The sequence below is a fragment of the Chelonia mydas genome, chromosome 1 (assembly GCF_015237465.2).
Source record: "Chelonia mydas isolate rCheMyd1 chromosome 1, rCheMyd1.pri.v2, whole genome shotgun sequence".
Taxonomy (NCBI): domain Eukaryota; kingdom Metazoa; phylum Chordata; order Testudines; family Cheloniidae; genus Chelonia; species Chelonia mydas.
This window is the reverse complement of record NC_057849.1, coordinates 139,135,938-139,147,522: the sequence shown is the minus strand read 5'-3', so window position 1 is coordinate 139,147,522 and position 11,585 is coordinate 139,135,938. Positions and strand designations below refer to the sequence as shown.

Below are 11,585 nucleotides of genomic sequence, written 5' to 3'. Positions count from 1 at the left end.
GTGCCATTTCAACATCTCTTACGGCAGATGTAGACTTACAAAAAGTCTGTAAGGGATTATTATAACCAACTGCAGAACACAGGCCACGTTTGATGGTAGTTAATCAAATGCACAGTGGATTCAACTGATATATATATTTCCAGTGTTTTATTTGGACTTCTAAATATGTTTTTGATCTAGAATGGGAACTTTCATGATAGAGTAAAGTTAAATGAGAACATTTTTCTAATAACCTGATATATTTAATAAAATTTGACACAATTAAATATTCATGATGAAAAGAATATTTCTACAATAAAGAAATGTCCTGGCCATTTGTTTTCTGAATTCACTCTGTGTGTATGTGTGTATGTGTGTTCCATGTAATTATATATTATGTCACAAACTCAGCACTATAACTTCACTTCATTAACTAGGGAGTGATGGGAAGTAACTAGGGAATAACTAATGGGTTAAAGGAGATTGTGAGTACAAATAGACACAAAAATCTAATATAGATGCTGGGGAACACTTATTTTTGATGGTGCAGACACTGTTGCATGGTCGGGATAGAATTAACATAACCCTTATTACATAAACTAATGGCTAACATGGCTGCATTGACACATCACTCCTTTCTGAAGGTAATCAGTCCTGAAACATGTACTGTATTTATTTGTGACTATAATGTTTGAAAAAAAGTACCAATCTTCAGGACATGTAGGTTTTATAGCACTGGTTTTACACTAGATTACAGAATATAGAACTCTACATGTCAGTGACAATACAGGGTAAAATCGTCAAAAGCACTTGACTTAGGAGCCTTAGGATAAGTCTACACTGCAGGCACGGAGTCTCAGAGTCGGGGCCAGCTGACTCAGGCTTGTAGGGCTTGAGCTACAAGGCTAAAAATTGTGATGTAGATGTTCTGGTCTGGGCTCAGAGCTCAGGCTCCAGAACTGGCTGGAAGGTCTACTCTGCAATTTTTAGCTCCACAGTCCAAGTCCCGCAAGCCTGAGTCAATTGACCCAGGCTCTGAGATTAGGAGCCACGGGGTTTTCACTGCAGTGTAGAAATGCCTGAAATGCCACTGATTGCCAATGATATTTAGGCTGTACGCACCTAAGTCACCTTTGAAAATGGCATTCAGAGCCTAAGTCTTTTAGGCGCTTATCCATGATCTCGAGTGTAACACAGGAATATCACAGATGCCCTCTCCATATGCTACTGGCCAGAAGATTGTGCCCCATCCTATCACACACAATCCGTGGCGATCTGTTCATTCATGGGCTCTAGGCTGGATTTCTACAACTTGTATGTGGGAATGAAGTCACACCCCCTGAAAAATCTCTGACTGGTATAAAAAGGAGCAGCCTGTCTGCTTAGCAACAAAGGTTGCGGTCAGCACATCACCCAGTCCTCAGAGTACAGTTCAACGTCCTAGTGTTCAAAGCCCTTCACACAATTGGCGCAAGCTAACCAAGTTCACTTCTCCCTCCATGACTATATATCCCATGTCAGGTTCATTCCACTAGAGAAAGCAAATGGTCAACCAATTTAGAGAAGCTCATGAGTCCAGCAGACAAGACCTTTCACAGGAACTGAACCAAGACTATGGAAAGGACTCCTACAAGAGATGAGAATAACCAGAGGACTCATCAAATTCAGAAATAAATGCAAAACTCATTTGCAATTTAGCTCTCCCGCAATAAATTCTTTTCTCTCTCTCTCTCTCTCACACACACACACACACTCTCTCTCTCCTATGCGCAGACATACAACACCCTGCCTGCACCATGAGTCAAGGTACTTCTGCTAAAGATGACAGAGAGGGGGATTGTTGTTATGACAGATGCGAGTCCTTGGAAGTATGGAAACTCCAAAAGACTATTATACTGAGACGTTCTAGGTACGTATGTTATATGTATCTTTGTGAGTCACGGATTGTATTCTGCCTCCATGGATGATAGTTACAGGCCTTCCTGCAGGAACTAAAATAAGTAGGGGGTAATTACTGCAAATCCCAGGATTAGTAAACAGCTCTGGAAAAGTACTATCCCCTGGGGAAATTGCGTATACTGTTTCAGACTGGGGTCAAGAGACACAGCAGATAAAGAATTGACTTTTTTATAAAATGGGGAGGCTGAACTGTCTCCTGGACCCTCGAATTGACATGAGACTATAAAGAGGGGAAACCTTACTGGAAAAGTTTGAAGGACTGGAAATCTGCCAGGGTCTCTGTGTGGAAGATGGATGGCACCCAATAAGTTTAGCACGCACGTGTAATGCTTTTGTCCTAAATAAATGTACTGTGTTTTGTAAAAGCTGGCTGGTCACTGGTAATGCTGTCAGAGCCCGTGGGAGACAGAACAGCAAACACTGGATGGGATAAACACAGCGAACTGCAGGGAGACTTCGAGCCTAAATTCCTGGTCTAAAGAGAGAGGTATATATCCATAAAAAGATGAGGGATGAAGACCAGAGAACGAAAGGGGCAACCACAGAGGGGGCAAAAGATAGTTTACTCTGGAACTGTGACAACTATTAGGAGATGCTCGAATACTATGTTGATGGTGGGAGCCATGTAAATGCCTCGGTAGCTAATAGAAAATCACTTTAAGAATATAGAAAACTACTTTTAATCTGGTTTGAACATTTAATAAACTTAAAATTTTCTAACTTCAGAAAACATATACCCATAACACATTTGCAACAAATAAGGCATTACACACTTTCAGTCTACTTTCAAATAGAAAATGTGTTAACCAATAAACAATACATTTATTTGCAATTAACATTCATTTATCACAAGTAGAAAACAATACTTATTGTTTGGTTTATGAAGTAGTGGGGAAAAACATACACAATACACAATTCAAATACAAAAATACCCCATACATTTGCTAGTCTGCTTGGTTTGAACATCTTCAGAGTGAATCATTTTCCTAAACATGATAATGGTGGGAACAACTGATATAGAAATCTGACATTCCACTACTGTCAGTCAGTATAAAAAAACCTAGAATATGTAAAGAGAAAACGAACATTTATAAAACAGTACAAATTCCACAAATGGGTTTCAGGTAAGGACATTTTGTGCACCTTGAAACCTTAAACAGAAGCCATATAAAAATCAGAGGTGAATAAAACAGCTTTGTAAAGAAAACATTGGATTTCTGATGTGTTTATTTGGAAATCTCTTCTATACCATCACCAAACTGCTGCCCAAAATTTCTCCAAGTACTTGTGAAAGTTAGTCATAGTACACTGCTAGGGAAAAAAAAAATAGTGAACATCTAGAACTGGGCAATATCCAAATAACCAAATAAACTGTGGCTTCCCAAATCATTTTTTCGTATTTTATCTATGAAAATATATCAAAGAAACAACATTTTAAAAGCGGCAAAGAGTCCTGTGGCCCCTTATAGACTAACAAGATGTATTGGAGCAGAAGCTTTGGTGGGTGAATACGCATCTGAAGAAGTGGGTATTCACCCACCAAAGCTTATGCTCCAATATGTCTGTTAGTCTATAAGGTGCCACAGGACTCTTTGCCGCTTTCACAGATCCAGACTAACACGGCTACCCCTCTGAAACATAATGTTTTAAAAGTGTCTAAGCCTCAAATGCTGTGTGATTTGACAAAGGACAGAAAACAGGAGCATTCTCTGAAGTGTTAGTTACAAAACTATTTTAAATTCCATTCCAGCATAAACGGCATGGGTGGAACTGTACATCCAGATCCTGGCTGTTGTCCCAGCATTGTAAAAGGCCCAGAAAACTCCCGCTAACTAGGCAGCGAAGAGAAAACCTGGGCATAGCCAACTCTATGCCACCCATTCTCTATTCAATGTTATGGGTGTGGCCAGTGCACTGGCAATTCCTGGCTGAAGTAATGGTTCCCATATTGTCTTAGTCTCATATTTTTTCTAGTCTTTATTAGTATATGGTGTATGCCACAATGTGGCCCAAATGATTTTGTTTAAGTAATGTGAGTTTATGTACCATCATATGGGAAGTATAGGACACAGGATGTAAAATAACCGCCAATATTAGATCTACCTGAGTTAAATCCAATTGTATTACTCACAAGGGGCAGAATGAAGCTGAGGCAAGATTGGTTGAGGCAATGAGTTTGAATTCACGTAAATAAAACTAATGCTTTACACATATTTATTCTGTATTTGATTTAGATACCAACTTATAAACATCTAAATGTTGGGTAGGTTCATTTTCACAAGCGACATTATTTTGTATCTGAGCATAATTTAGGCTCAAGGAATAAAAGACAAACATGTCATGTAATTTCATATGAAACTGTAAAAATTGCTTAAACAATGTTTTATTTGTTAATGGACATTTTTTGCCGTCCACAAGCTGGGTCCTGTGAGGTGTTCAGAAAACTGATGAGATGTTTGGAGTGTGAGTACCGGTACATTTTTTGTTTAATGTAAATAGCAAAACTGAAACACTATAGCTGCCATGTGACAGCCCTCTGCCAAGAACACTGTTACGTACAGTAATATTCTCCCATGCTCCCCTCTCTGCTCAAAACAACACATGAGGACCCTCATTTGGAGAGCTGCAAGTTCTAAAGACAATCTTTCTGAGCCCTCTCAAAAAGAAGAAAAAGTTTTTAATGGACCACACTTTCCCTAAATGAGACTGATTTTAAATCTGTATTTTTGTTTCCAGCCATGTTATGCAGTTCATTCAGCTGTTATAGTGTATAAACATCCCTATGGGTGATTTATGGAAGGAGAACAAGTTATAATTTTAGAATTCCAAAGAAAGCCCGTCATTTCATACACATGTGAGATTACAGATTTAAGTTACCTGTAAACAAGTGAGTGTGTGCATGTGCCCACGTACACACAAACACAGAATAAACATCAGCATTGCAAAATACTATTGATTGGGTGAATATATTTGACAGTGAGTGAAACATAATTAGTTGTTTCATTATTATTTAAAAAGGTAAGTAGATTTTGTGCCTGAGCTGGTAAATTTTAATGATCTTTTTGCAAGGCTGATATACAAATTTTCCCACAGAAACCCATCTCCGTTAACTCAAAAGAAAGTGCACCAGTTTTATTTTCTAACTTGCTGTAGAGCATTTAAGACTTTGCAATTAAGAAATTACCAGCATTCATACACGAAATACCAAAGAATGATATCAGAATATACTACAGAGGTGATTCATTGATATAAAAATGTGATACTCCATATTAAAAAAAACAAAAATACACTAAACCCGAATTTCAGTAATGATCAGTTACAAGTATACAGTTATGCCGGTTTTCAGTTAAGAGCTACCTACAATGTTTCTGACCATTAGACAGCACTTCTTCCATCTGATACAGATTTCTACACAGAAAAATAGAAGTTATTAGTGGTACCCAGCCAAAATCCAACTTCTTTTTCTTTTACACTCCTCAGTTCAAATATATCCTGTAAATATATTGCTGCAATCTATTTTAGAGGAGCAACTGCCTTCTAATCAGTCCACTGAAATATAGAGAAAACACACAAAGATTTCACTTTCATTTTAACTTTTTATGTCAGTGAAACATTAAAGGAAGAATCAACGTTAAATTCCTTTGTGCAATACAAATTACCTAAAAGTTTACAAAAAACCCTCACAACAGTCAGTTATCCCAGTCCATTTTCTTTGAACTGCATTCTTTCCCAGGAAACAAACAAAACACAAAAAACAAATATCCAATAATGAGAGCACCATGTACGGTCAAAATAGCACTTTTCCTTTATAGTAATTTACTTGCTGGGAGAGCAGTACATGACAATGAGGCTGAACCAGTCTGAGTAGCTATTTGTTTAGGGGTTTGTTCAAGCCGGGTGCTACTGTAGTGCACAAATAGTCCCACTCTATCTTAGCTTTTAAGCAAGGTCCCCATTGATCTCCGTATCAATGGCTGTAGGCCCTACTTCAAAGCACGTAAACTCATACTTAAATCCATTCCTATTCAGCAAAACTTAGACTTCAGTGAAATTAAGTATGTACAAAGTTAAGAACCTGTTTAAGTCCTTTGCTAAACAGAGATGAGCTTGAGCATGCACTTAAGTGCTTTGTTGAACTGGGGATTTAAAAGGTGATGGCACAATCTGACCCACTGAAATTAATGGGCCTTTTTACAGAATAACGTATTACTTCATGTGAGTTAGGACTTGTCTGCTTGCCACAGCAAAGCACTCCAGAGGGCTGTGATTTGTAAAGCGCACTAACAGGTTGCACTCTCCCAGCCCCACGTAAACCCTGCAGGCGCACTCTAAAAGGTCTCAACAAGACTAAGTTAATGTGAGCTTGATACCCCTTGGAGAGCACCATTAGGGTCTACATGGGACAATAAGATTGCAACATGTTAGAGCGCTTCACAAATCACACCCTTTGCCACGCTGTACACACAAGCCCAAAGGGTGGCAGAATTGATCCTTTCAGAAACACTAACCACAACAAAATTAACTGAATTATTTTCTTTTAAATTAAATGTAAAGGGGACACATTAGGTGACCAATTAATTTCAGAGCAGTGGGACTCAATTCAGAAGCATATTAGCAGAACAGTTATAGTAGACTTGCAGCTGGTTACTGGAGATCACCTTTTTTCTCTCTCTCCTTTTTACACACCCTCAGACAAGTACTGTGCCTGCACAGATTGTCACACAAATATCTGCAGTGAGGACAAATATTAATGTACAAAATATTATATTTAAAACTTTACCCAAAGAATATTTTTGAAACTGCCATAATGGCATTAACGATTATATGTGAGAAGAGTACTGCAACTCTAATACATACAAAGTGATCATCTGATTTTAAACTACTGAAGATAGTTCCATTAAATAACAAATTTGATCAGTTCTACTGAGTTAGGGTCAGTGCCAAACAACATGTGTCAGAAGACAGACCAGAGAAAAATGAAAGAGGTAAATTCAAAATATTTGTACCTAAGACATGTCAAGCAAACTAACAAAAAACCAAGTAAATGAACATGTTCTTTCGACCTGTGCATTACTGCTCACATTATCTAAGGAGAAAACATTTTTCACAGCAATCCATTTGTATTCTCCTAAATGTGTGGCTATAGTGAGAAAACAGAGTAACACATCAATGGTCAAATACAGGATACCGCAGTTATCAGGGCATGCATGCAGCACTGGGAATAGGACTCAATCTTCAGTTAAAATTACAGAGGCTTCTATCACTTGGCCCCTGTACATTTTGGAAGACAAAGCCACATGCCAACATAGTTCACTTTAGAGATCACCATGTTCTTTTTTCTCTCAGCTATGACCCAAGACCAAGCTCAACTAAACATCTTTGATTAAAATGAATACTGATAAAGGAAAGTAACTCTTTTAGGAAGAGACAAACACCAATGAGGTACTGTATATCAATCCTACTGCATACATGGCTACAGAGGATGTACATTCAGAAACAAGTATAACATTTAACTTTCTGAATCACAAACACACACACACACACACACTTAACCTTACCACTCACTTTTGAATAATTCTGCATAGTATTATTTCCGCAATTACGATTCTTATTGGGAGACCAGAACTTCAAATTATTTTCAAGATATTGCTGATGCACAAAATAGTATCTTCAAAAATATTCTCAGTGGTGCACAATATTACACACTTAATATTTTAAGGAACACAGACAACATGTGGGTAGGTTTTGTCATTCTTCCACATACCCATTTATCAACTGACATTGGCATCATTGAAATTGACATTTCATCTACTCTGGGAGGACAACATGCTTCCAGTCTTAACAGCCAGCTGGAAGAGAAGGGTACTAAAGCATAGGATGACTCGTTCCTCACGAACACATGGCAATAATTTACCTGGCCTTGCACCAATATAAAAAGTGAGCCCAGACTTCAGTTTTTCAGGTTCCAAATTGGTACACCACCTAATTTAAAAAAACCCAACAACGCAAATCTGCACTGGTTGAGCAGAGCCAATGCAGAGCACCTCATATTTATTCAAATTATAAAACACAGATCAAGTAGGTTTTCCCCCCCGCAGTATACAAGATTTCAATGTCACATATATTCCTTCATTTTGGAATCTAAATTCACCAAGCCTGAGTCTTTTCCTTGTAAAATTGTTTCAGTGTAATTTCTCCAAAATGATCACAGTGCTTTGAAAACAATATTAAAAGAGAACAGTTCTTATTCTTTCAACTTTTCCATTAATTATCTGCACAAGATTTTGCAGAGTTAAATGAACATACAACTCCAATCACCAATCTTTCTTCCAATGGAATTTTAAGGAATTTATTCCTATCTCAGACAGAGCAAGTTTTACAAGGCAATGGATTTCATTCCTGTGTGTGTACTTGGAGAATTCCTGGAAGTAATCAGATGCAGAAATGTATCCAATGTACTATCGGGCTGTCACCATCCAAAGTCCCAGTGCCACGTTGGCAGCCAAAAGTGCACTGCCAGCAAGCAAGATTAAAAAGCCAACAAGCTCTCTGTTTTGTTTCTCTACAATCAGTGAAGCAAGAGTGGCTTCCAGGAAAGAGTTTAATATCCATTGACCATCCAGTGCAAAGCAGGGTACTGCATTGATAACTGCCAAGGCTCCTGACAGTGAAATTAGATATCTGGTTGAGATTAGCTAAGGAACAAAACAAAAGAACATAGGACTGTAAGAATGGCAGATGTCAGGTGCTTCAGATGGAATGAACAGAACAAGACAATTATTATTCTCATCAGAGCTCTAAAAACTCACCATCAAGAGTTAAAAAAAAAAGTGACCAAAATTATTCTTATAAACATCAGCAAGCAAGGAGTTTCATTCTGAGTTAGGCATGTGTGCAAACAATCAGTTTGCTCATGTCCTAAAGATATGCTTCAGAACTGTGGTCCAGCTCCCAGAGTAGAAACAGCTAGTTTAAAACTAGTAATGATATCCACCTGAAATCTTGCTGGATCAGCAAACTGCAAACAATTTGTTTTTTGTTCTAAGAGAACACTTCAAAGGATACTTGCACATGGTCTCTATCACCACAGGCAGATCTATGCTCAGAAAGTTGTGTCGTGGTACAAAACTGCTGAGGCTCACTGAAACAAAAAGAAAATGAAAAAGCAATAAAGCAGCAAATGAAACCAAATGGCAATTCAACAGACATAGCACAATTAGTTTCAGATTAGCAGTGTAGCATGGCAAATCTGATTTTTATTTGTTTTCCACACTTCTTCCAGGATAAAGAACTGTCCCAAATACAGACTTTAAAAAAACCGCATTGACACAATCACTTAATTATTTCTTAGTCAGATGCAGTCATAATGATGGTAGGAAAAATCAACACACCACATTACACAATTAGTACTTTATACTATGCATGTAACATCAAATCTAAAGCACATGATATGCTTTCAGACACATCACAAGTGAACATCTGTACTCCTAAAGAACATGTTGTATAGTTTAAGCCCCGATTTGAGTAACCTAATAATGACTATTACAGCAAGAATGGCAGTTAAAGTTGTGTTAACATTTCCATTCTAACCACTCCCCTTGTTTTTAAGTCAGGTCTGCATTAGAAATTTGTGCCAGTATCATCAGTAATGGGTGCTGTTCTATACGAAACTTTTAGCAAAAATCTCTAGTGTACATGTACTTATATCTGCAAAAAATGTCCCTTAGTCAATTTTGCTTAGTTTATTTGGGGAATTGGCATAAACTATACTGGCAAAAGAACTCTTTAAGATGCCTCTCAACTAGGAGCAGGGTTACCAACAAAAGCTAGCTATTCCAGCAAACTTTTTCTTGAGCAGACTTGACCTTCGTCATTTACACCTTTCTCAAACTTTCACTTTTCATGTAAGGCAATGTAAGTCACCCGGGGTGCTAACACGCGATGAGGAGTTCAGACATTAGGGAAGCGTCCAGATTCTGTAGATGGTCTCCATTGCCTTCAACATTTGGGTTTCTTCGAAATTGTGGAAGTTTTGTAAAAAAAGCATGATTGATTGATTTAGTATTAGCTGGATTCCACTGAAACTCACTTTGAACCTTAACTCTATTTTAGCATATTTGAAAAGATTTTTCTGTGAGCGCACACACCAAAATTTTGAACTGAACCTGTGTATAAGCAAAGATGCCATGCTCCAACAGACCCCATGATGCAAAAGCAAGCCCACAGGAGAGAGGTGTGTGAGGTATGCGGTGTTAAACATAGGCAGGCTACAGGGATAGCAGGTGGTAGAGGGAGATGGGGAAGTTTTATTTACTGCAAAATTTAGAGTTTTGTATCTAAAAAATGTTATGATAACATGGAGAAAAGATGTCTGTTTCCTGAATTCACACCTCCTGTAGTCCCCTGTATGTCCTCTGCTTTTCATAGTTCTTCACGCTCTTCCATGCCCTCCCACCTCCTTGCCTTGTGCATGCACTCCGCCCTCTCTCTCCTGGTATACTCCCCACCATGCCCGACCCTGATCGCCCGCACTTTATCCATGCCATCTCTCCATTCCATGCCCCCCAGGCTCCTTAAACCTCTTCCATACCCCCATGGTTCTCTGTACTCCTTTATAGCCTATCACTGTCCTGCTCTCTCCCTCCCACCCCGAGAACCTCCTCCCACATTCTGAGACTGGGAAGCATAACTCATGCACCCACTCAATATGCCCCACAATCCTCAAGCACCAGACCCTGCCCCACCCTTCCAGACTCCCACCCCTCACATTTCCCCTCAGTTGCCTAGCCCACAATTCATGATGATCTATCTTCAGCTCTACCCAACAGCTGCTGCAGTATATCCTAGAGCAGGGGTAGTCAACTGGCAGACCGCTGGTCAAATCTGAACCACAGGACGCTTTTGAATGGACCCCAAAATCTTTTAATTTACTTATTATCATTAGTATTATTTTTTATTATTTTCTCTAGAGTCTGGACCCTGATTATACCTCGACAAAAAATAGACTACCCCTGTCCTAGTGTTAGCAAATGCACCATATATATTATAAATGATAATGTTTATATGCAAAATTGCTCCTTACACATGAAATAACTCTTTATATTTTTAATCCTCCCATAACACCTTTCACAACATTAAAGTGCACCTCTTCTTCATGAGGCCAACAAAATAAGTTTGGGGTTTGCAGGCAAAAATCACTTCAAACATATGAGCGCCCCCCCCCCCCCCCAAAAAAAAAAAAAAAAAAGGCAAATGCTCAAAAAGCAAACAATGAAAGTATCTAAAATACCATCATTTAAAAACTTATTTTCTGACTTTATCAAATATCCCCGAAAAAGTCCAACCAGGGCTGAGATGGGCTATGTGAGATTTAAGAGGGAATTGGTACTTTTAAGGACATTATAGTGGCTTACAAGAAGAAACTAGCCTCCCATTCAAAGGGAAAATCCAGGTTACAACTGGAAGCTCATTTCAACCTCAGCTATGGAGTAAGTGCTGCTGCTCCATACTTCAGGACTATCAGGACAAGGACATTAATGCATTTCGAAAACAATGAAAAACAATCACAAGATGTTTATCTAGAGCTGTATAAAAATAAACGGTAGAAATTTAAACAATGTTATTGGAGAAGGAGTACGAGATCATTT

At 38.4% G+C, this 11,585-nt stretch overlaps 1 protein-coding gene across 1 annotated transcript in view; it reads right to left on the bottom strand.

Annotated features, from left to right (window-relative positions):
* Window positions 1–2,621: 2,621 nt before the first annotated feature.
* Window positions 2,622–11,585, bottom strand: part of MBTPS2 (membrane bound transcription factor peptidase, site 2) — a 47,496-nt gene continuing 38,532 nt past the window's right edge. Inside the window, exons 10-11 of the mRNA XM_007070476.4 lie at window positions 9,004–9,079; window positions 2,622–8,619 (exon numbers count right to left, since the gene is read on the bottom strand). Coding sequence (XP_007070538.2) covers window positions 8,397–8,619; window positions 9,004–9,079 — 299 coding nt within the window. The 3' untranslated portion in view covers window positions 2,622–8,396. The remainder of the gene's footprint in view (window positions 8,620–9,003; window positions 9,080–11,585) is intronic.